General features: G+C 43.0%; 1 protein-coding gene across 1 annotated transcript in view; it reads left to right on the top strand.

The window, feature by feature from the left end:
* The window catches only part of LOC142297229 (coiled-coil domain-containing protein 162-like), a 186,769-nt gene that overhangs the window by 41,371 nt on the left and 119,604 nt on the right, over positions 1 to 25,794 (top strand). The window contains exons 6-9 of the mRNA XM_075341487.1: positions 3,890 to 4,033; positions 17,733 to 17,956; positions 19,962 to 20,100; positions 20,188 to 20,308. Coding sequence (XP_075197602.1) covers positions 3,890 to 4,033; positions 17,733 to 17,956; positions 19,962 to 20,100; positions 20,188 to 20,308 — 628 coding nt within the window. The remainder of the gene's footprint in view (positions 1 to 3,889; positions 4,034 to 17,732; positions 17,957 to 19,961; positions 20,101 to 20,187; positions 20,309 to 25,794) is intronic.

Raw genomic sequence — 25,794 nt, 5'->3', positions numbered from 1 at the left:
CTGGATGCGACGCTGGACCATCCTGGAGTACGCCGGACAAGGAGGGCTTTTTGGGGCTGATTAAAGTGGTGAACCAGGGAATGTGTGTGTGTTTTTTATTTCCAATAAAGGATTTTTTCGGGCGTGTGTGTTTATTTACTGTAATTTACAGATTAATCATGGAAGGTGTCTCATAGACGCCTGACATGATTAATCTAGAACTTATTGGCAGCTATGGGCTGCCAATAACTCCTTATTACCCCGATTTGCCAACGCACCAGGGTAAATCGGGAAGAGCCGGGTACAGTCCCAGAACTGTCGCATATAATGTATGCGGCAATTCTGGGCGGCTGTTGGCTGATATTGTTAGGCTGGGGGGCTCCCCATACCGTGGAGCTCCCCATCCTGAGAATACCAGCCTTCAGCCGTATGGCTTTATCTGGCTGGTTTTAAAATTGGGGGGGACCGCACGCCGTTTTTTTTAATTATTTAATTATTTATTTCACTACACAGTATAGACACGCCCACCGGCTGCTGTGATTGGGTGCAGTGTGACACCTGTCACTCAGCGTGGGGGGCGTGTCTCACTGTAACCAATCATAGGCGCCGGTGGGCGGGGTAAGCAGGGAATACGAGATTGTTTAATGGGCGGCCGGCTTTTTCAAAACAGTAAAAGCCGCCGGAGCAGTGTGAATGCCGTGCAGCGCCGGGGATCGGGGATTGGCGAGTATGAGAGAGGGCTGCGCAATTCACTTACTCAGGAGTTTAGCGGTCACCGGTGAGTCCTTCACTGGTGACCGCTAATCAGGACGTGACACAGACAGAGCCGCAGCATGACAATGAAGTCGGGTGAGGTTCACCCGAGTTCATTCTGACAGTACGGCTCTGTCTGTGTCTGCTGTCATCTGCCATTCACCGCTGTTGCATGGCTGTCTGTGTCTGCTGTCAGCGGCCATGTAGCAGAGCTGAATGGCAGATGACATAGTAAAAACGCATCCCTACACATTACACACGCTTGTCAAGTCAATAAATAAAAAAAAAAAAGGGTGCCCGATGCATACGTCACAGAACACATGATCTAAAGGATCGCACACAAAATTGATCAATTTAACATAGACTACTAACGCACGTGTGACAGCAAATGAACGACCTACGTGCAATCTCATTAGATCGCATATGCGACCTGGGCGTGTCACATCGCATACGAGATCGCATACCTAATTGTAAGGTGTAAAGCTGGCTTTAGGAAACAAAATTGTTGAAGAATGTCAAGTCCTCAGACATTACTCTTCTCCTCTTTCTGTACTCTATGGTTAGTGTGGCACACACCAACAATGCAAAGATTGAGTCAACTTGTCCTCTTTTTATCTGGTTTCAGGTGTGATTTTCTTATTGCTCACATCTACTGTATTACTTGCCATAGGTGAGTTTGAATGAGCGTCACATGCTTGAAACAAAGTTGTTTACCCACAATTTTGGAAAGCTAACAAGAATTTTGCCGGGCCCATTTTGGAGTTTTACATGAAATTATGTCCAGTTTGCCTTTTCTCTGCTTTTTTTGTGTTGTTTCAATACACGCAAAATACATAAACGTGTATAACAAAACTTGTGTAACTACAATAATTTTCTTGGAGAAATACTTCATTTTCTGGAACAATTTCAAGGGTGCCAAAACTTTCGAACATTACTGTATACGCAGACACACACACACACACACACACACACACACACACACATGTATGTATATATATATGTGGTATCTCACAAAAATGAGTACACCCCTCACATTTTTGTAACAATTCTTTATACCTTTTCATGGGACAACACTGAAGATATGACAGTTTGATAAAATGTAAAGAAGTCATTATACAGCTTGTATAACAGTGTAAATTTGATGTGCCCACTAAATGAATCAACACACAGCAATTAATGTCAAAACCACTGGTAAAAAAGGGAGTACATCCCTGAGTTAAAATGACAAAATTGTGCCGAATTAGCCAATATCCCTCCCCAGTGTCATGTGATTTATTAATGTTACAAGATCTCAGGTGTGAATGGGGATCAGGTGTGTTAAATTTGGTGTTTTCACTCACACATTCTCTCATACTGGTCATTGCAAGTTTAAAATGGAACCTCATGGCACAGAATTCTCTGAGGATCTGAAAAAAGAATTGTTGCTCTATATAAAGATGGCCTAGGCTATCAGAAGATTGTCAATATCCCGAAACTGAGTTGCAGCACAGTGGCCAAGACCATACAGAGGTTTAACAAGACAGGGTCCAATCAGAACAGGTCTCATCATGGTCGACCAAAGAAGTTGAGTGCAAGTGCTCAGCATCATATCCAGAGGTTGTCTTTTCAAAATAAATGTATGAGTGCTGCCAGCATTGCTGCAGGGGTTAAAGGGGTGGGGTATCAGCCTGTCAGTGCTCAGTCTGTACTACATGGAATCCAAACAGGATTGTTGGTTGTAGTGCTGTTCTTCGCTGATATTCCTTTTATTGCTATGTGTACAGCTTACACTTAAAGGCATTTTATGCTGTTCTCTTTTATCTATTGCATGCACCTCAATTTAAGTCATGAACTTCAATTCAATTTTTATATGTTTTATCTTGGTACTTTTTCCATTACTGGATAATGATCATAATAAGATAAGTAATTGCGTACAATTGTAGATGCTCAAAACAAACAAGTTAAATACCTAGGAAAAATGCCAGAGCTCACCTGATTGTGCTGTTCTTTTCAATTTCTTGTTGCTTCTCTCTGTTGCACAAATATTCACGTGTTGCTTTTCGAGGGCACTATGTGAAATCTCTGCTTCCAGTTCAACTCGGTGTTTCTTTAGAGTGTTCTTTGTGTGTGTGGGCTTTCATCCCTCACAGATGCTGCAAATAACAGCTGATGAACTGATCTAGCAATTTCAGATACTGCTGAGCTGTGATTGCTTGCTTCTGGGAGGGAAGGGTGAACGCCCTTAGCGGAGGCTCGGAAGAAAATAACAGTTGTCGTACAAGCCGAGATTTCACCTATTACACTTAAAATACCACAAATCTGAACATCTCTGCAATAATTTTATTATAGTACAGTTGGAATAAATTTGTGAATTTTCACTTTTTATATGATGCATGCCAATTTCAGATCGTGCTGGTTCCCTTTTTTTCTCTGTTTTGACCGTAGTTATGCTACAAATCTGGTGTCTGACCAACACCATACCATGCACGCCTGATTTTGGCTTGCAATATATTCCTCCTGTTGGTAGCTGTTTAGACTCAGTTACTTCACCCCTTTCCACAGGCAATGCTAATTAAGCACCATTCTTGGATCTGGTCCGCCTTTATCAATGGTTGCTGTTTGACACTGGGAGGATCAGTTCTGATATAGTCCTGGTATGTGTAGGGCTTGCTCCACATGCTGGGACCTGGGCTGGTCTCTATCCACAAGTGCCTTTTTTGCAACATGGAAGCGGCTATATACAGGTTGCAGGTATGTGTGCTCCATTATGGTTCTGCTTTTAACTTTATCTAGGAGGCCGCATGGCACATGAAATACAGAATGTAGAGTAGGACCCCCCTATTGAGATTTGCCGTGACGTTGGCAGGGGTGGCTCAAAAAATTGATCAATTATTTGCTAAAAATCTCATTTTTTTTATTATAGTACAGTTGGAATAAATTTGTGAATTTTCACTTTTTATATGATGCATGCCAATTTCAGATCGTGCTGGTTCCCTTTTTTTCAATGTAGTGGCACAGCAAAAAAACAGAAAAAAGATGCAGAATCCAGTGAACTCAAGTATTTAAGTAATTTATTTTTACCAAGGTCTTCTAGAAATGTTCTATGTTTGTATTTCAGTCAGATATTAAAAAGTAACACACTTAATTAATACATTACATTTCTTTTTTATTGACTCAGCTCTGTTTGTGTGACATGAGTGATCAAGAACGCAGTGTAGCTCATGGAGAACTCGTAGGAGTTCATCTCTTAATGGAGGACATTCTTCAAGGCAAATATAGATTCAGTTCATTTAATGTGGAAGGAAACCTGGACACCAAACAGGTATTGAATGAAAAATGTTGTGATGTATTAAAATTATTATTATACACTAATTAGCAAAAATATAACAATCTTTTGAACTTTTGATTTTCTTGCTCCATATCTCACCATCCACTACATCTTTCAGCATGAGACTACCTTCATTTTATAGACAATCATCTTGGCTATTTCATACATAAATTTGACTTGACTTGCAACTATTTAGCATATGATTAGTTATGCAGATTTTTGTCATGTCACTGCATTGTTACCGTTTTGCTCCTAAAAATCTCAATTAAAATTTGTATTGTTTTGTTAGTATTTTGTAAACTCACCTTTTGGCTTTCAACACTGCTTTAACCCTTCTGGCCATGCTCTTGATCAGACTTAAGCATGCTTCTGAAACCTGATCCAAAGTCTATTCTACATGTGCCCAATATTGATGCATACTGATGGACTCACTTGGGTATGTATACAGCTTTTTCTTCAACTCTACCCAAAAGTGTTCAATTGGGTTGAGGTTTGGGGACTGTGCGGGCCACTCCAACACCTCGACTTCACTGTCATTGAACTGTTTCTTCACCAATCTTGATGTCTTCAGGTCGTTGTCCTGCTGAAACACCATTTCGTTCCTTTTCATACCCATAGTTGTCGAGTGTACAAAGTAACTACTCTTGTAGGATACTTGTAAGAATCAACATAATTAATCATAGGCTAAATAGTTGCACGTCAAATTTATGTATGAGATAGCCAAGATGATTGTCTAGAAAATGAAGGTGTAGTCACGCATTTGAAAATGTAGTGGATGGTGAGATATGGTGGCTGAAAGTCAAATGTTCAAAACATTGCTACCTTTTTGCTTGTCACTGTATTTGCTATTATAATCCTGCAGCATCTGGGGATCAACGCATGTGGATGTTTCATTGAAATTACATACAGTCTCCTGATTTCGGTCAGTAAAACATCCTGATTTTTGGTGATTAAACATCACTTGTTTAAAGAAATGTAAAAGGGAACCTGACAGCAGAATCAACATATATAAAATAATTACATGGCTGCATTACTCTTTTAATGTTAATTTCAGGCAATGTGTGTGGCATACTGTATGTACAGCTTCTCATCTTTTCAAAGATCATTCTCTATACAGTAACAAACAGGAAAGGTATTATAATGACTAAATATGTATGTAATAGTTAACTGTAGCAAAGATGTTTGGATATAGTCAGCACAAAATAAAATACGACTACATATATGTACAGATGAGGACAAATCAGTGAAAGGGTAATTGTGATCACAGAAAGAAAAGTGATCAAATGTCCATAGTGAAAAAATATACAAAATTTATTGATGGTACTTGTGTAAAGTGGGACACAATTAAAACAGGGGGGTTAAAAGTGTACTCGGATCACGTGCCCATATTAAGTAGATAATCCATTATATTGGACAGATATGCATCTAAAAAGTAGATCAATTATAATTGCACAACCCCGACATATTAATGATACCTATCATATGTAAATAGAGACAATGGAAGATATGCTCAAACAATATATCTCATGTGAGAGACCTTCCAGTATTCTGGTGCTGATAGTCAAGTTGTATCATATGTGTGATTTATCAGGACCAGACGATCTTACCTGCTGGTGGGGGCCGGAAGTGTGGATACATGGTTCCAGCGGGCTCGCGTCTAGCCCGTTTCGGCTATGCGCCATGATATGGAGATACATTAGGATTGGTACAAGTCTATAGCCACAGATCTATGGTTAGTTCTTCAAAATGTTTTTTTTTTTAATTAAATGTTTTTATTAAAGTTTTACGTTACAACCAAATAAACATTGGAGGCTCCCCAACCCTCCCCAACAAACATTAAACAGTCTTGTAGAAAGGAGAGATAATGTCAAATCTGCAGCTCCACACATTCCTAGACACAAGTTCTTAAGTACCATTATTACATTTATCAATTAATCCAATTAGACTTTTGTTTTTCTTTGAGTTTTTGCTTTGTTTGGCATTGTACACATTTAAATGTCATTTTTGATGAAGAATCTAACCTGTTCCCATGTTAGGGTACCTTCACACTTTAGCGATGCAGCAGCGATCCGACCAGCGATCTGACCTGGTCAGGATCGCTGCTGCATCGCTACATGGTCGCTGGTGAGCTGTCAAACAGGCAGATCTCACCAGCGACCAGTGACCAGCCCCCAGCCAGCAGCGACGTGCAAGCGACGCTGCGCTTGCACGGAGCCGGCGTCTGGAAGCTGTGGACACTGGTAACTAAGGTAAACATCGGGTATGGTTACCCGATGTTTACATTAGTTACCAGCGCACACCGCTTAGCTTTGCTCTCCTAGCTACAGTACACATCGGGTTAATTTACCCGATGTGTAATGCAGCTACATGTGCAGAGAGCAGGGAGCCGCGCACACTGCTTAGCGCTGGCTCCTTGCTCTCCTAGCTACAGTACACATCGGGTTAATTAACCCGATGTGTAATGCAGCTACATGTGCAGAGAGCAGGGAGCCGCGCACACTGCTTAGCGCTGGCTCCTTGCTCTCCTAGCTACAGTACACATCGGGTTAATTAACCCGATGTGTAATGCAGCTACATGTGCAGAGAGCCGGCAGCACAGGCAGCGTGAGAGCTGCGGAGGCTGGTAACTAAGGTAAATATCGGGTAACCACCTTGGTTACCCGATGTTTATCTTGGTTACAGCTTACTGCAGCTGCCAGATGCCGGCTCCTGCTCCCTGCTCGCTTCATTTCGTCGCTCTCTCGCTGTCACACACAGCGATCTGTTTGTCACAGTGGGAGAGCGCCTTTGAAGAAAATGAACCAGGGCTGTGTGTAACGAGCAGCGATCTCGCAGCAGCGGCCAGATCGCTGCTCAGTGTTACACACAGCGAGATTGCTAATGAGGTCACTGCTGCGTCACAAAAAATGTGACTCAGCAGCGATCTCGGCAGCGAGCTCGCTGTGTGTGAAGCACCCCTTACTCTCTTCTCCCCAAACCTCCATCATCATTATAGATAAATCCTGCAGAAATTTCTCGCCCTTTTCCCTTTGTTATCAATTTAAAGTAAGCCCAATCTAAACCTAATCAGTTCCCTCGAAGCCAACCCTGACCCATCTATCCATCGTGCCTATATTTTTTCAAATTTGATTACGCCATTTCTTTTTCGATATATACTTTTCTCCACATTTATCACCCAATTAACTTTTTTGACATATTCAGATATTGTAGGACTGTGGTCCGAGATCCAGTGTTGAGCGATTAGTTTCCTGGCAATATATAATAGTCTAGATACGGCCACTTTGCCCTCCTCCTCCAAAGGTAAATCCTCCACATATCCTAAAATACATACAAAGGGAGTTAAGCTCGTCTCTATCGTGTATACTCTATTGATTATTTCTGTCACCTCTCTCCAGTAATGTTCAATATCAGGACACGACCACATCATATTTAATAGATCTGCGGAACATATTTTGCATCGCGCACAGAAGGGGTCAGTTCTAACTCCAATATCAAACAGGAATCTAGGAGTGCGATATACTTGGTGAATAACGTACAGGTGTGACAGTCTGTATGCCTCCCCCAATGATAGACTAGGAATTCTTTCTAAAATTTCTACCCATTGGTTGTCCTCAATAGGTCCTATAGCTCGTTCCCATTTTTCTTTTGCGTTTACTGGACAATATCGGTGCACCAGATATAATAGATCCCAATATAAACGAGATATCACTCCCGCTGAGCCTCTAGAGGTTGCTATGCGTTGCATGATTTTGTTCTGCTCCAATGCTCTACCCGTAATAGAGGTTTCTGCCTGATAGCCTGATAGGCATGTCTCAGTTGCAAGTACTTATAAAACTTCGAATTCTGGATCCCAAACACCGCTTGCAACTGAGGGAAGCCTCTGAGTTGGCCCTCCTCCACAATATGTGTGAATCTATTTATCCCTCTCAAAGCCCAGCTCCCAAACCCCTCTAAGCGATGCAAGTTAGGTAGCCATGGAGTTCTCCATATAGAGGTATATTGTGAGATTCCCTGAATGTCTTGTAGTTTTTTAGTTTTATCCCAAAGTTTTTGGATTAGTAGTAGGGTTGGGCAACTATTAGCAGCAGCTCCAAAGCCTCCTGTCTCTAGAACCTCGTATAGACTAGTGGAGTGAAAATATTGTTGTAGAATCGTATACTGTGCCCCCCTCCAGGGTCCTCCCATCCTCGAATGTGCTGAAGCTGAGCCTCCAGATAGTAAACCCATGGATTGGGTACCGCCAGACCTCCACTACTTTTATCCCTCTGCAGGGTCTCAAGCCTAATGCGCGGCATCTGTCCGCCCCAAATCAATTCCCGGAATAATGCGTTTACCTTATGGAATAATCTTTGTGGGATTCATTGTGGAGAGTTGTGTAGCTTGTATTGTAGTTGGGGCATCCAGATCATTTTGATCAGGTTAGTGCGGCCAACTGCTGAGAAGGGCAGGCGACACCAGACTTCCTTCTTATCCTTAAATTTCGACAGAATAGGGGTTAAATTGAGACTCTCATAATCCTCAACACGAGTGGTGACCATTATCCTCAAATATTTAAACTGGGCAACAACCTTTAGGCCCGAGTCTACGTAATTAGGTGAGTTTGTGGTTCCATCCACCGGAAGTAATACAGACTTTTCCCAGTTGATTAATAGACCTGAGTACTTCCCAAATTCTTGTATAACCCCCATTGCCCTTGGCAGTGATGATGTTGCATTGGCCAGAAAAAGGAGTGTGTCATCTGCGTACAACGCTATTTTTTCCTCCTGACCACCCCTCCTGAACCCTGTTATGTCTGGATTGGATCTAACCATTGCCGCCATAGGCTCAACGGCCAGAGCAAATAGTAAGGGGGGTAGCGGGCATCCCTGGCGGGTGCCCCTACCTAAGTGGAATGGAGAAGTAAGGCATCCATTAAGTTTGATCCTAGCAGTAGGGTTATTATATAGAAGTCTTACCCAGGAAATAAAATCCCTCCCCAGTCCAAATCTATCAGGTACTACCCAGAGAAACTCCCACTCAATAGAGTCGAAAGCCTTAGCGGCGTCTACGGAGCAAATTACTCTATCACCTGAGTTATCAACTGGCAATTGTAGGTTGAGGTGTAACCGTCGTATATTCACTGCCGTTGATCTGGAAGGCATGAACCCCGACTGGTCCGAATGGATTAGTGAAAGTATAACCTTATTAAGTCTGGAAGCTAGTACTTTAGCTATTATTTTGATATCTGTAGGTAACAGAGAGATAGGTCTATACGAGTCAGGGATGAGGGGGTCCTTGCCAGGTTTAGGTATGACAACTATCACTGCTTCTCGCATCGATTGGGGCAAGGAGCCATTTTTGGCTGCTTGTTGGAAGGTCGACAGCAGCTGGGGGAGCAGGATGTCTCCAAACTTTTTGTAAATCTCTGTGGGGATCCCATCTGAACCCGGGGACTTATTTTTGGGCATGGAGGACACTGCTAAATGCAACTCTTCCAGTGGGAGTGGACTGTTTAGGTATACTCTGTCCTCATCTGAAAGTGAGGGCAAGGGGATGTCTTTCAGGTAAGAAGCTATCTGTTCTCTATCATATTGCAGTTTAGTACTGTAAAGTTGTTCGTAGAATTCAGAAAAGGTAGCCAAAATTTGGTCAGGTTGATTGACTATGGTCCCGGTTTTGTCCCTTAGCGCCCCCACAAATGTGTTTCCCCTTTGTGCTTTAGCAATCACCGCTAATAAATGACCCGCTTTTTCGCCCTCTTCAAAGAATCTCTGTTGTGTAAAAAGTCTTTTGTTAGTGGCCCGTTCCTTAATGTGAGAATCATATGCTTCTTGCGCCTCCCTCCATTCCAGTAAGTCCCGTGTATCCCCTGACAGTATGTATTTCTGTTCTGTCGTCTGGACCCGTTCTTTAAGAAAAATTTCAAGTTGTGCCGATTTAATTTTAGATCTACTGACCCCCTGTATCAGTGACCCCCTCAGACAGGCCTTCATGGCATCCCAAACAGTGTTAAGCGACATCTCCCCCGTACAGTTGTCCTGAAAATAGTATTCAAGGGCTAGTTCAACCGGGCCCACATCTATAATCTGTAGCCAAAAAGGATCGAAAGACCACAAGCTACGGGTACGATCAAGCCCGGGTAAAATATTAAGTTGTGTCAACAGTGGGGAATGGTCTGATAAACCTCTAGGAAGGTATTCTGTGTTTTCCACCATTGGGAGTATACCCTCCGAGCCCAAGATCAGGTCTATTCTGGACAGAGTGTTGTGTGTTTTGGAATAGCACGAGAATCGCTTGATTCCAGGGTTTCTGATTCGCCACAGATCTGAAAGTGCCAGTTCAGCCACCGTGTCCCCAAATTTGGAGTTAGGATAGTGTTCTAAGTGAGTACCCGCATTGTGTTTATCCCAATATGGGTGAATGATATTGTTGAAATCACCCGTGAACACCACCTGTACATTGGGGGTCTTGCTAATCATTTCCGCAATTTTGTTCATAACAGTATTATTATATGGAGTCGGTATATAAACTGTTATCAGAAGGAGCTCCTTGTTAAATATTTTATAGTGCACGCAAATGAATCTACCTTTCTGATCTACTGTGGATGAAATGATCTCAATTGGGATTGCTCTGTGGACTAAGATACTGACACCTCTGGAATGAGCTGTGTAGGTTGAGTGGAAACAATGGCCCACCCATGAGCGATTCATGTATGCTATTTTGTCGCCCTCCAAATGTGTCTCCTGTAGGCAGATGATTGCTGGAAAGTGGGATTTGACCTGTTCCATTACTGCTACCCTTTTTGTGGGGTCCCCCAAGCCACGGACATTCCAAGAAAGAATGTTAATCCTACCCGCCATCCTGGTGGTATGCGTATGTAGTGCAAGCAGTCACACCCGGCAAAGAGTTCCAACCCTCCTCCACCTTCCTGAACCACATGAGAACCATTAGCAGACATAAATATAAAAGCATCATTAAAGCTGCAGAAACATTCCCCCCCCTCCATCCCCACCCCCTCCCCCCGCATCTAACAGTTGTCCCACAACATAAACGTTGAAACTGAGGCACCAGTCCATCCTGAAGCCGAAACAAGAGAGACAAAATTCCCACTTCCCAAAATGGTTTAAGGCAAGAAAAAAAAAAAAAGCCTGAGAACAATGAAAAATGCAGGGAAGTGAGAAAAACAAAAACTGTCTCTGGAAGTGAAAAGGGAAAGAAAGGAAACCCAAACTCCTCTTCCAGGGAGTTCTGCTGGAACCACTCAATGGGTATCATAATAATTTTATCCACTGGGCCAATCCTATGTAATCGCAGCAGACAGTCGAGTATTCATCATCCATACAGTCCTTAAAGGGTTACATATCAATGTTGATATCAATGTTGTGATAATTAATACAAAGGACCGGCACTCCAAATCTTCTGAAATATTTTTGTAGTTTATTCCATCATAATATACAGGCGTAAATACGCGTTTCGGCTAATAGTGAGCCTTTTTCACATCTATAGATTAAATGAATGCACACTAATTTTGAGCAAAGGGAAAAATTTAACCCTTTGATTTATTAGGCTGTTGTTCAACTATTGGTTCTTTATATGTCTAAATCCATTGTAATTGTGGTTGAACCATCATCTCAGTGAATCTGCTTGTTTCAGTTTGAATTCTAATGAGAAACATATATGGAAATTTGATTAATATAAATTAACTAATTAATTTAGTATGCAGATGAGATAGGTGGGTCAGTCACAAAGGAAGTAATCCACTCATTGTGTGTATATATATGTGTGTGCATTCATTTAATCTATAGATGTGAAAAAGGCTCACTATTAGCCGAAACGCGTATTTACGCCTGTATATTATGATGGAATAAACTACAAAAATATTTCAGAAGATTTGGAGTGCCGGTCCTTTGTATTAATTATACTGTGGATGCCTTCCTTGGACACGTGCACCTTGAAGGATTGTGTGCCGCCTGGAACTTCTGTTTCTGCATATCAATGTTGTGGATTTTGCCTGAGCCGTTGCTCATTTATATCGAGCCATCTGAGAGCATCTGTAGGATTTTAAAAAAAGAATGTCTCTTGCAGTGCAGCCACCCTGAGCTTCGCTGGGTACAGCATGGAGTACGAGACTTGTGCATTTCTCAGGCGTCGTTTGACATCTGTGAATTGAGCTCTTCTTTTTGAAATTTCAACTGAATAATCAGGAAAGAAGGATATTTTGTGGCCGTCCACCGTTATGGACCCTTTGTTTCTAGCCGCTCTTAGGATCGCATCCCGGTCTCTATAATGTAGTAGTTTCACCAGGACAGGTCTTGGAGGAGCTCCCGGAGGCAAGGGTCTGGTGGGCACTCTGTGGGCTCTCTCTACAGCATACAGGGGGATAGGACCTCTGCGCCAAATACTTTTTGCAGCCATCTCTCAAAGAATTCTGACGGATTTGTGCCCTCCGTTTTTTCTGGAACCCCTATCAGCTGCACATTGTTTCTCCTCAATCTATTTTCTAAATCATCTGTCTTAAGTAGAAATGCCAGTTGCTGATCATGCCTGTGGGAGTCACGGGTAATCTGGGGCATTTTGTCCTCTAAGTCACTGATTCTCCCCTCTGATGCCGTCATGCGGTCATTCACTTTTTGGAGGCTCTGTTTAACACCTGATAACTCCTCCATGATTTAGCCCATCTGGAAGCTGAGGGTTGTCATTGTGGAGCCATTTTGAGCTATAGCTGCAAGCACGTCTTTAAGAGTGGGCTCAGCACTCTGCAAAATTGTGGCAGGCTCAGGGGGACATTTATTATGCATGGATACAAGGAGCTCCAGCTTGTTTTGCAAGCCTTGCTGTAATAATAATGAGTTTGCACTATTTCCTCCTTCCTCCTCCACTGCATTGTGAGGGCTGTGCTGCCTAGAGCTCCCTAGTTCAGCTCCTTCATCCCTGTGTACCGTGGGAGCCCTGCATTCTGTGCCCCTGGCATACTCAGACAGTTTTCAGTAGCATGCATGGCTGCAGCTCTCCCTACTTTGGAGGTTGGTGTCTGTGTCCCACCACCATTTTGTGCAGTACCTTCCATTCCTGCCGCCGCCTCCTTCTGCCTCCTGCTCGTCCCCCCAGCCATGTAACCTCCGTCCAAGCTGTGCAGTAAGTGCAGGGTGGTCTCTGGTTGCTGCACAGATGATTTTTGTCCTCTCCACGGCCCAGTGGAAGTCAGGATAATCGGCAGTTCCAGGAGCTCTCCTCTTAGCTTCCTCTCGCATCTCAGGCCAGGCCACACCTCAAAATGTTTTTAACAACTGTGGTACATCAGCTCATTTAGCTGCTTCACAAGGTAGACAGAGGAATGCTTTTCATTAGTGGTGGAGTAGGTTTACTAGTCCTATAGTAATAATCTGCTGATAAACCAGTTATTTTATCAAAACTGCAGCAAGCAGTCCAGTAAGTTACAAATTGGTAGAATAAGGGTCTCTCTACATTATGCTGCTCTCAAGTGTCAAGAAACATGGTGACAGATTCTTTTTACACTTTGTCAAGGAACAGATGGAGTAACTGCTGGAGATGGGAACAAAAGGCGCAATAGGGTCTTACCCAATATGATGGTTGGTAATATAAAGAGAGGTACACTCACCTGGTGTGGTTGTGCCAGTCACAACCCCTTATGCGCATATGTGCGTGTCTGCGTCTTTCAGCAGTGGCCCCGTGGGTGACGTGGTTCAATATAGATGACAGAGAAAAGCGGGTTTATGCCGCGCTAAAAACCACTGATGCCGGTATATTAAAAATTCCTTTTTTATTTTACAATCCTACGCGTTTCAGAGACATTGCCCGTCTCCTTCTTCAGGAAAAAAGAAATCATCACAATTTCTTTTTTCCTGAAGAAGGAGACTGGCAATGTCTCTGAAACGCATAGGATTGTAAAATAAAAAGGAATTTTTAATATACCGGCATCAGTGGTTTTTAGCGCGGCATAAACCCGCTTTCCTCTGTCATCTATATTGAACCAAGGAACAGATGGAGACAGCCCAGGAGATCAAGCAGATATCCCCCAACTGCCACCAATTTGTTCAGAAAGAGTTCTCCACACAGGGATGAATTTTCTTACCTACAGTAACTGCCTATTCCACAGTCTCTCACAGATTCAGCTTCCCAGCAAATAATAAGTTCAATCACCTGTTCACACTAGGGGGTCCTAGCTGAACAGGGGCCAGATGTGTTAGATTGGAAGCTCTTTGTTCATTTCTTAATTATGATGACACCAAGCTTTAATAGACTGATAGTCTCATATCATTATGTTATGACACTTCCGCCTTTTAGAGGTGGCATGGGAGACTGATTTATCGATCATCTCCCAGACTATCTCATGGCACAACCTTCCTCGATCCCACAATGCCATCTCCTTCTTGAACTCTGAGGTCACTCAGCACCTCAAGACTGGTATCTAAAGTTAGCACAGTCTGAAACTCATGGCTATAGGTTGCCAAGAGTGATATTAAGGCCCCAAATGCACAAGAAACCCTTTGGGACCTGCTCTGAGTCAGTAACAGATACTGTTATCCCTCAGGAGGATGAGGGTCCAGATTGAAACAAGTAACCTGCGTTCTGGGGACTCTGACTGCTGGTGACAGCGGCTATGTAGGCTGTCTCCCCAGGAAACAGCAACATTTTCCCATCAACCTGACAGGCTGTAACTCTTTTCCCTCACACTGATAGACTGTAGATAACACTTACCCATCACCCTGACAGGCTATGGATACCATTTTAAATCACACTGAGAGGCTGTGGCCAACACCATTCCCTAACCCTGACAGGCTATGGGAAACACCTTATAGTCCTTATGGTTCTCATGCCTGTCTCCATTGCCCTTAGTGCGAATTCTTACTCCGTTGAGGAATTACTCAGTAACATCACCCTGCGTGACATGGCTGAGTTCCCCTGTACCACCATCATACACATAATTATGAGATTCAACATTAATATAAGTTCTTCAGAGAACACAAATTCAGGGTGGATGAGAGTTCTTTCTGCACCGATGTCCTTGAGCCACACAGTGAGGATGTCGCCCACAGTAACCAGTTGCAAGCTTTCTCGGGCCTTCCCAACAACCTCACTGACAAAAGGGGTTGCCGTACTAGACACCTGGACCTCGTATGTTGAATTCCTTTTCTGCCACTAGGCAGGTGATGCGAATATGTCCAGGTCAGTTGCAAGTATAGCACCAGTGGGTATTAGATGCAGGCCATGTGCAAGGAGATGGGTGAGACCTTCTGAAGATCGGCTGGCAGCAATATTGGTGGTGGTTGTTGGCTTACTCCCTTTCCAGCTGGCAACAGTTGACTTCCATACATCAGGTGTACAGTTGGCCACATAGATATTGGAGATCTGTGCTGCAGCAGCTGTCTACATGGGCTCCTGACCCATATTGAACTGTTGCACCTTAACAGGTCAAATTTGAAGAAATTTGTCCTTCTCCATCAGGTCCTTCAATTCCTAAAAAATGGCAACCAATAGTGATGGATGAACATGAATTGTAAAGTGTGGGATCCATGCACGGACCTCGAACAGGGACTTCTCAGGGAAGCCCGTGTTACTGTTCTGGTTTGGTTACCCGGATAATGATAGAAATTTAAAAGAAAAAGGAAAAAGAAAGAAAATAAGGACTAAAGTAGGACCATGATACTTACCGAGCTTACCTGCAGCTGTATCTCTATTCACTGCTTTTCCCGCCCACAGTCTGTCCCAGAATCTGTGATTGGTTTCAGTCAGACTGCACCCCCACCCAGTGTGATAGCATCAATGATTGCTTGGAGTCACACATGCTGTCTGCGTCCCTATAGTGGTGTAAAAATAAATGAATGAATTTAAAAAATGGCTTTGGGTCCCGATATATTGTGACACCCAGCGCAGATAAAACATACAGGCTGCAGCCCTCAGCTGTGTGCTTGTCTTGGCTGTGTATCAAAATAAGAGGATTTTATGCAGTTTTTCAACGTAACGACAGTCGCATTACCACTGTGCTGACTTCACTGACATTTCATTAGCATCTCATGTTCTGATGAAGGTCCACAATTTAGGACCGAAACGTCAAAGATTTTACTTTTTATTGCCATTAAAATTATTTATTCACCGTCATTTTTGAGTCCCGAGTTTATTTTACATCATTGTACGGACTGCACCCATACTCAAGCACCATACTCTATTGTTTTTGCAGAGTGATGTATATTTCTTTCGCCACTGGACTTCCCAAGCTGAAGATAACATGGTCATGTGCCCTATCACTATTTTACCTTTTTATAGATAGGAAATATGATACGTGTATGGTCATCTATCTGCCCAGCATTAATTTGGGGCTGATGCTCAGGTCTCACAGTTATGTAATGACATGCATATTATTCCTCTTGGGATCACGATTAAAGATGAGCAGACCCGTGTATGTTTGGGTTCGCTGGGTTCTCATGGACATTAGTTAAAGTTTATTTTGGGACCCTGACTTGACCTAAACTATAAATCAACTGGGACCTGTACTTACAGGCTCAACTCAAGTAATTAATATAATAGAAGTCAATGATTGGGCAATACGGCTCTCCATCCGGAAGGAGGGTTGTTTTTTCTGGGACAAACAGCATTCAGAAATGTTTTGACCCCTTGTGAGAGCCACTCAGAGACTGCAAGCGGCTCTCACTGGGCCGAGTACCAATTGTACCCAAAGCACTTCCATGCTCAATTGAGTGGTTAGCATACGAACAGTACTTGAACATGGAGATAAACTTTTGTTTAAAAGACCATGTTTGGTTTTGAGCCCCGGACACCTAGTCTTCGGTCCAAACCCCAACCTTTACAGATTGGAGTCGCTCATCTCCAATCAAAATGCCTAAAATATGCCTCCCATAACTGTAGAAGTTATGCATTCCTCCAAAACCCAGATATTAAAAGCTGAATAGCTGGTTCCGCTCTGTCTACTGTATTTCTTCGGGGAAGGGGGGGAGTTTTCCACACGGTGAATATTCTCACCTAATGGCCTCTTCGGCTATGTTCACACAGGGCTTTTTTTGGTAAGTTTTTACTGTGTTTTTTAGCTGCAGATTTGCCTTGTTTTATGCAAATAGCAAATACATGCTAATAAAAAGATGCTTTTTACAGTCCCTGCTAAGTCGATGAGCTTTCTGAAATCTCATGCATACACACAAACACATCAGGGTTTTTTCCTGACTTTTGTCAAATACCTGTGTTTTGATCAGATTTTTAAAGAATGAGCATGTCAATTCTTTGCTGCAGATTTGCTGCGTTTTTTTCATTGATACAACCCATTTTGTAGAAAAAAAGCAGCAAATCCGCACCAAATCTGCAACAAAAACGTCACTAAAAAATGCATGAAAAAACGCACCAAAAACGCAGATGACTCAAAGGAGATTTCCTGCCACAAGATCAGGTTTTGGCCAGGAAAAAACTTACCAAAAAAGTCCACAGACTTTTCATCAGCTTCCCAGCAGATAACCAGTTCAATTAAAAAGTTCACACCAAGGGAGTCCTAGCTGAATAGAAGCCATATATTGTGTTAGATTGCAAACTCTTGGTTCATTTCCAAATTTCGATGAAGGCATGTTATAATAGACTGATCTTCTCATACCATTACATTATGACACCCTTAGAAATATTTTGATGTTTTTTAAGTAATTTATAAGTGCAATGTATTCTGTAGACATTTAAAATTTTGATCTGTCTATAGCTACAAACCGAGATGTTTCCTATGGGAGAAAAACAGTCGTTGAAAATAGAATCAAAAATGGAATCAATATCTCAAGATCCTGTTTCTGAATCTACATTGCTGAAATCATTTTTAATTTTATGGAAACAGCTGGAATATTTTAAAGAGCAGTGGGGAAAACAGAAACTTCAAGTGGAAGAAATTAATACTGTGTATCTGTATAGACAGTTTTGTGAACTCTACAGGTAAGAATAACATAAACTGAGTTATTTTACAATTATACCATAAATGCGTCATTAAACGTGAATCTGTGTGTAGGATCCACCCTCCTAGGCTGTCTATATGGGCATGTGGGTTCTAGGAAGCTAAATCAAATGATGCTTTGATATCTGCAGTCCAATGTCTTATTCCAGAGAGATCCATTATTTTCTCTTATGTAAATGAGGACTATTGGCCAGACACTGATCTGCATGAGAATCTGCCTTCAGAGCTTATTTAAAGGGAACCTGTCACCAGATTTTTCACTATTAATCTAAAAGTGTCACCTTCTGCAGCTCCTGGGCTGCATTCTATGAAGGTACATCTTGGCCCTGACTCCCCTTCCAGACCCCAAAAATAACTTTATAAAACATAACCGTTACGTATGCTAATTACCTGTGTGGCTCAGATGGGCGTGCTCATTTTTTTCTCCTGTCCCCCCTCCTGCCGCTGTTCGCCGTCCTCCTTTCTTGATTGACGTGATGACGCCTCCGTCATCATCCTTGTTACATTTTCAAATCTCGCGCCCGTGCAGTTAGGTCTTCTCACGCAGGTGCTGTTCGCTCTGCCATATCGCGAGCAGAGCAGAAAACATAGCTGCCCTCGCGCGCGCTGATGAGCTAAATGCGCAGGCACGAGATTATGGTCGGGTACGAGGATGACGCTGGTGAGGACATGCACAGCGCCGACCATAATCTCGCGCCTGCACATTTAGCTCACCAGCAAGTGCGAGGGCAGCTATGTTTTCTGCTCTGCCCGCGATATGGCAAAGCGAACTGCTCCTGCGCGAGCCGACATAACTGCACAGGCACGAGATTTCAATACAATATTATGTAGAGTCATTACAACCAGAGTGATCTATTTCAAGTGTTTATTTCTGTTATTGTTGATGATTATGGCTTACATCAAATGAAAACCCAAAAGTCATTATCTCAAAAAATTAGAATATTATATAAGACCAACTGAAAAAATTATTTTAAACTTAGAAATCTTGGCCTGCTGAAAAGTATGTACAGTAAATGCACTCAATACTTGATCGGGGCTCCTTTTGCATGAATTACTGCATTAATGCGGCGTGGCATGGAGGGGATCAGCCTGTGGCACTGCTAAGGTGTTATGGAAGACCAGGTTGCTTTGATAGCAGCCTTCAGCTCGTCTGCATTATTGGGTTTGGTGTCTCTTATCCCCCTCTTGACAATACCCCATTGTTTCTCTATGGGGTTTAGGTCAGGCGAGTTTACTGGCGAATCAAGCACAGTGATACTGTGGTTATTAAACCAGGTATTGGTACTTTTAGCAGTGTGGACAGGTGCCAAGTTCTGTTGGAAAATTAAATTTCCATCTCCAAAACGCAGGGGGAAGCATGAAGTGCTCTAAATTTCCTGGTAGACGGCTGCATGGACTTTGGTCTTGATAAGACACAGTGCACCTACCCCAGCAGATGACATGGCTCCTCAAACCATCACTGATAGTGGAAACTTCACACTAGAGCTCAAGCAGCTTGGATTGTGGCCTCTCCACTCTTCCTCCAGACTCTGGGACCTTGATTCCAAATGAAATGCAGAATTTAACTTCATCTGAAAACAACACCTTGAACCACTGAGCAACAGTGCAGGTGTTTTGTGGTAATTATTCTAATTTTCTGAGATGTAAGCCATAATCATCAACATTAACAAAAATAAACACTTGAAATATGTGTTTTCCTTTTTGTATTGAATTACTGAAATAAATTAACTTTTTAAGGATATTCTAATTTATTGCGATGCACTTGTATATAGAGTATAACTGTATCTTTATTGATTATTGTTATAGTTGTAATACCCTAGGTAATTAATTGCTGTCAACATCAGAGCGAGAAAAGTTGAAAACAAGTTCTCAATCCATCAATTCTGGTTTCAATTGATTGGAACCAACATGCATGTTCAACAGATTCTTCTTGACAGAAGAAATCATGATTTATACTTAAAGTTTTGCACTTCATATTTATTGTAGGGATGAAATTTTTTATCCCACCATGAAAGCCTTAGCTTGGCAAATGGGCAAAGAAGAGGAGTTTGAAGGCCTCACACTAAGGTCTCAGGTTGTACTTCCTCCTAAGGGAGCTTCTGAGATAGAAGTTAGAGTTCGTCAGGTAAAAATATGGCGTATACATGTCTCATTTCAGTGTTATCAAATCAGTAAAATAATAATATTTATACTTGAGTCTTGTTTATCACAGCTTCAGAAAATGATGGAAAGTTTTGAAAGTGACATGATTCATGATGTGCAAAAAAAAATTGCCAAGGAGATGACATTGGTTATATCCGAGAGAACAAGAGAAGGAAGAGGAGTTCCAACAGGTAGAAACCTTTAAATAGTATTGAGTCCTGAATTCAAATGGCATCTATTCTCTGGATCACCATCTGGTCATTAGGCTATGCCCTGTTGGCATTAAGGATACTGCTCACATTTAGTTTCACTACTACACCGACCTTCTTTTCAGTGTTTTATTTGTTCCTCTCTATAACAGCCCTCTATCTGAGAAACCATCAGCAGATCTGGCTTTCAGTACCATTGTTATGCTGATGAGACCCGATTATAATTCTCTGAATATTACCCCTGCACTACTACAAAAAACAGTGATTGTCAGCTTTCTGTAATATAATGTCTGATCTCTATCTGAAACTGATTTTTTCCAAAACTTAAGGTTTTATGTTTCCACGCTCTACTAAGGTACCTAAACCTGATATTTCCATTCCTGTGTGGTATTACCATAACTCCCTAGTTATGAAAAAAAATATATATATTATAATAATAATAATAATATAATAAATAAAGGCTCACTGCCTTTGGTTTATATTTCACTCAGATTTTTCTTCATCTCCTCACTTCTGATTACTGTTTTTCTGATTCATGACTAGGGTATTGTAAAGAGTCCCACGCACAATAAACACACAAATGCTGAGTGACAATGGAAATATACGGCCACAGCAGCATTTATTAATTACAATTAATAACATACTGAAACTGATAACCATCATAACCATAACCTTTGCTCTGAGGAAATCCTGAATGGTCTGAACCACTGAACAGCACCAGAATACCATCCCCAGTCGCACCACTCCGACTTGGAGCTGACAAATGTCACAGTGCTGTTCCTTCCAAATTTTAAGCTATTCCCTGGGAACCGTCCCAGCCGGAACTTAACTATAATAAAGTATGAAGGGTCAGCATTCCTCCGATGTGAGCTCTTAATCCATTAACCAAGGCCATTCCTGACCGCCTCACCTCCACAGCGAACGGACGTGAATCCTTTCACCCGAGAGTCCCGCCACACCTTTATCGCCTTATTTATTCCTTCCTTCAGATCCAAATTCCACAAATCCAAGCCCATACCATGTAGGTGAACCCCATTCTCTCATAGGAAATCCAGGTCAGGTACTTCCAACTCTCTATGCCGTACCACCACACCCCCATGTCTGGATCTAATGGAGCTGGGGTAAGACTCCATTCCATAGCATGCCCTTAATTCCAATCCAGCATACGCTTGCCTTCTTTCTCTTGAGACCCAGAAGTCTACCTTCAGACCTTTAGTCTGCTCGCAGTGTGCCCCAGTACACGAACGAGTGCCCCATAATACATACTAAGATTGCGTTCGAATCTACGGAGAAATAAAATTAGACACAACACAAGAAAACAAGACAACAAAACCAACATTTGCTAAACAAAAATTAGAGACATACATATGACTTGTACCTATTAGATTCCCAATGGCCAACCTGATTCACCACACTCTCAGTAACCCCCCATCGAGCTGCCTCTGTTGCCGCCCCTATTTTAAAAGAATGGGACGCAAATTCCTTATGATTCAAACCCAAACATCTTAAAACCTTCCGAAAAACCGCCACAAACTGAAATCTGGAAAGAGTCCACCCATCCCTGTGAGTTAAGAATGATCTATCTTTCTAGGCCTCCGCACTAAATACTCTCCGATCCGGTTTACTGGACACGCTGCAGACACCGCTACTGCAAACAAAATCACCTTCTTTCCTTTACCGGCTTGATCCATTTTCGACCTTCACAATACTTCAAATCACCCGATCCTGAAAGAATTCCATGTCTCCGAACAACAACCCATCCTGTGCCAACACCGATCTGCTAATTAACTCACTCATTCTAAAGGCCCCAAAAAATGCCAATGAAAAGGTGACTTTGAACACCTGTACTCCATATTCATCTAAGCAGACCCCTTTCAGCAGTGGCATAACTAGAGTTTGATGGGCCCTGGTTAAAAGTTTGGACATGGGTCCCCCCCACATACATCAAGATTTGGAGTGCGAGATAATGACACTGACTCTTGGGGTACAGGATAATGACGCTGACACTTGGCTCTTACCCACATCACCCAGGTTTCCCATGATCTGAAATCCCTCTTTCAGCACCCAGCTTTCCTATGTTCTGATATCCATCTTGTCCTCGGCACACTGCTTCCCCATGCTCTGCTATACATCTTTCCCTCAGCACCCAGCTTTCCCATATCAGAGCATGGGAAAGCTAGGTGCTGAGAGATGTATCATGAATGGATAAGAAAGTCGGGTTTAACACTGCGCTAAAACCATGAAGCCAAACGATGTGATGAATTCTTTGCTATATTTTCTTTATTTAGGCCAAGTCTACGCGTTTCAAAGGCATGTCCGCCTTCTTCATCAGGACAGTACTGTCCTGATGAAGAAGGCGGACATGCCTTTGAAACGCGTAGACTTGGCCTAAATAAAGAAAATATAGCAAAGAATTCATCACATCGTTTGGCTTCATGGTTTTAGCGCAGTGTTAAACCCGACTTTCTTATCCATTCATGATTCCCTGTTGCATATCGGGGCTGCTGCTTGACCATTTTCTGCATGCATAGGAGTTGTGCCTGTCACAACTTCCATAGGTGAGCACCTGTTTTCATTTTCTAAGCCTGCATTGTTTGCCAGATAAGACCCTATGTGCGCTTTTCTCTCCACAGCTTTCTGAGAGATGTATAGCAGAGCATGGGAAAGCTGGATGCTGAGGGAAAGAGCCTTTTTTCCCTCAGCACAAAACGTTCCCATCCCATGCTTGTATCTTTGTCCTCCCTCTTATATAGTTCTCCAAATACTATAATGGCCCCCACATAGCCTTCCATATAGTATAAAGGGTCCCAGATAACCCTTTATATATTAGAATGCACCTTCATAGTCCTCCATGTATTATAATGCATTTCCCATAGTTCTCCATGTATTATAATTCACCCCATAGTACTCCATATATTATACTGCACCCCATAATCCTCCATGTATAAAGTAGCCCTCATAGCCCTTCAATTATTATAATAAATTTCCCATAGTTCTCCATGTATTATAATTCACCAGATAGTTCTCCATATATTATAATTCACCCCATAGTTCTCCATATTTTATAATGCACCCCATAGTACTCCATATATTATACTGCACCACATAGTCCTCCATGTTTTATAATGCAACCCCATAGTCCATGTATAACTTAGCCTCCATATATTATAATGTAGCCCCAATAGTCCTGTATGTATTATAATGCAGCCACATAAACCTTCATATTGTATTATGCAGCCCCATACACCTCCATATATAATGCACCCATATATTCCATGTATAAGGTGTCCTTCATTTTGTATTTTGCAGCCCCATACTCCTCCATGTATAATGCAACCCTATAGTCCATTTATAAGGTGTTCTTCATGTTGTATAATGCATCCCCATAGACCTCCATGTATAATGCAGCCCCATAGACCTCCATGTATAATGCAGCCTCATAGACCTCCATGTATAATGCAGCCCCCCCGACCTCCATGTATAATGCAGCCCCATAGACATCCATGTATAATGCACCCTTCATGTTTATTATGCAGCCCCATAGACCTCCATGTATAATGCAGACCCCCAGGCCTCCATATATAATGCAGCCCCCAGGCCTCCATGTATAATGCAGCACCTCCAGGCCTCCATGTATAATGCAGCACCCCCAGGCCTCCATGTATAATGCAGCACCCCCAGGCCTCCATGTATAATGCAGCACCCGCAGGCCTCCATGTATAATGCAGCACCCCCAGGCCTCCATGTAAAATGCAGCACCCCCAAGCCTCCATGTATAATGCAGCACACCCAGGCCTCTTTGTATAACCAGGCCTCCATGTATAATAAAGCCAGCCCCCCAGGTCTACATGTATAATGCAGCACCCCAGGTGTCCATGTATAATGCAACACTCCAGGCCTCCATGTATCATGCAGCCCCCCCAGGCCTCCATGTATCATGCATCCCCCCAGGCCTCCATGTATAATGCATCCCCCCAGGCCTCCATGCATAATGCAGCACCCCCAGGCCTCCATGTATCAGGCAGTCCCCCCCAGGCCTCTGGCCACTGTGTACTTACTGATTTATTAAAAAAAAAACAAAAACAAGTACTCACCTCTCTCTCTTCGTTTCACCGCTACTCTGTGCTCACCTCTCTCCTCTGTTACCCCGCTGCTCCATACTCACCTTTCTCCTCGTTCCCCTGCTGCTCCGGTCAGCGTCCTTCTGTCCTGCGCTCTGTACTCTGCACGCCTCAACACAGCAGTCGCACAGGAGTGACGTCACAGTGCAGGCACAGGGAGAGAATGATGGAGCATGGAGCGGCACAGGCCACTCGATGCTTTATCATTGCTGTGTGCAATGACTGGGAAGGGGGGCCCAGTGCCTCCGCCGCTGACACCGGGCAGGGGAGCCCGGTGTCAGCGGCGGCGGCACGGGGTCATATAGTGGCTGCGTGGCCTGCGACAGAACAGCGCAGCTCCTCTCTCACAGAAAGGTGCTGATCTTCAGGGCTGATCTTCAGGGCCATTCTCCGCGGCATTCTTGTTTTGCATATTTTCCCAGGGGACCTTGTTCTAGTGTCACTGCGTTGAGAAAAACGTGATGGTGTCTCCGCGGTGTTGAATGTTGATCTCCCCGAGGTCAACCATCCTTACCTATGTAGTCTTCTACTAGGCATTGCTCCCACTAGCCAGTTTCCTACTCCACACTGATGAGGGGCAAATACCCCAAAACAGCTGTCTGTGGATGGATACCATGTTTTGGCATAGGCGGTTTCCTTGACTGGAGACTGCCCTTCCCGTGGTTGTTCCTTCCCGGTGAAAGACCTGGCTAGTTTCCTGCCAGCGTTGAGAAATATGTGATGGTGTCTCCGCGGCATTCTTGTTTTGCATATTTTCCCAGGGGGCCTTGTTCTAGTGTCACTGCGTTGAGAAACACGTGATGGTGTCTCCACGTTGTTGGATGTTGATCTCCCCGAGGTATAGGCGGTTTCCTTGACTGGAGACTGCCCTTTCCGTGGTTGTTCCTTCCCGGTGAAAGACCTGGTTAGTTTCCTGCCAGCATTGAGAAACATGTGATGGTGTCTCCACGGCATTCTTGTTTTTCCCGTTGGACTAAAAATTTCTTTGTGACATCCACAATCAGTCTCAACCTAAACCAAAACGACAAGCCTGCCATTTTCTTTAAAATGCTTGATCCTGACACTCTTCTTGAAAACAATAACCGATAAAATATAAAAACAATGGCAAAAGATCACCACTCACCCCGTCACTGTTCACCAATCTACTGAATTCCAATCACTCCTTCCATACCGCATCATATGCTGCCCTTGTCACTGCTCCTACCGATTGCAACATTAAATAAACCGCTAAACAGATACCAGATTCCATAGATGATCTGGGCAGGGGGTGGCACGCTGCTCCGCCAACGAGCGGAATCGGTCCCACTGGAAACACCCGACACATGATTCGCAAACAACCATGCATTA

This window comes from Anomaloglossus baeobatrachus, chromosome 3 (genome assembly GCF_048569485.1).
Source record: "Anomaloglossus baeobatrachus isolate aAnoBae1 chromosome 3, aAnoBae1.hap1, whole genome shotgun sequence".
NCBI lineage: Eukaryota > Metazoa > Chordata > Amphibia > Anura > Aromobatidae > Anomaloglossus > Anomaloglossus baeobatrachus.
Note: the sequence above shows the minus strand (reverse complement) of the source record. Positions and strands in the feature narration are given on the sequence as shown.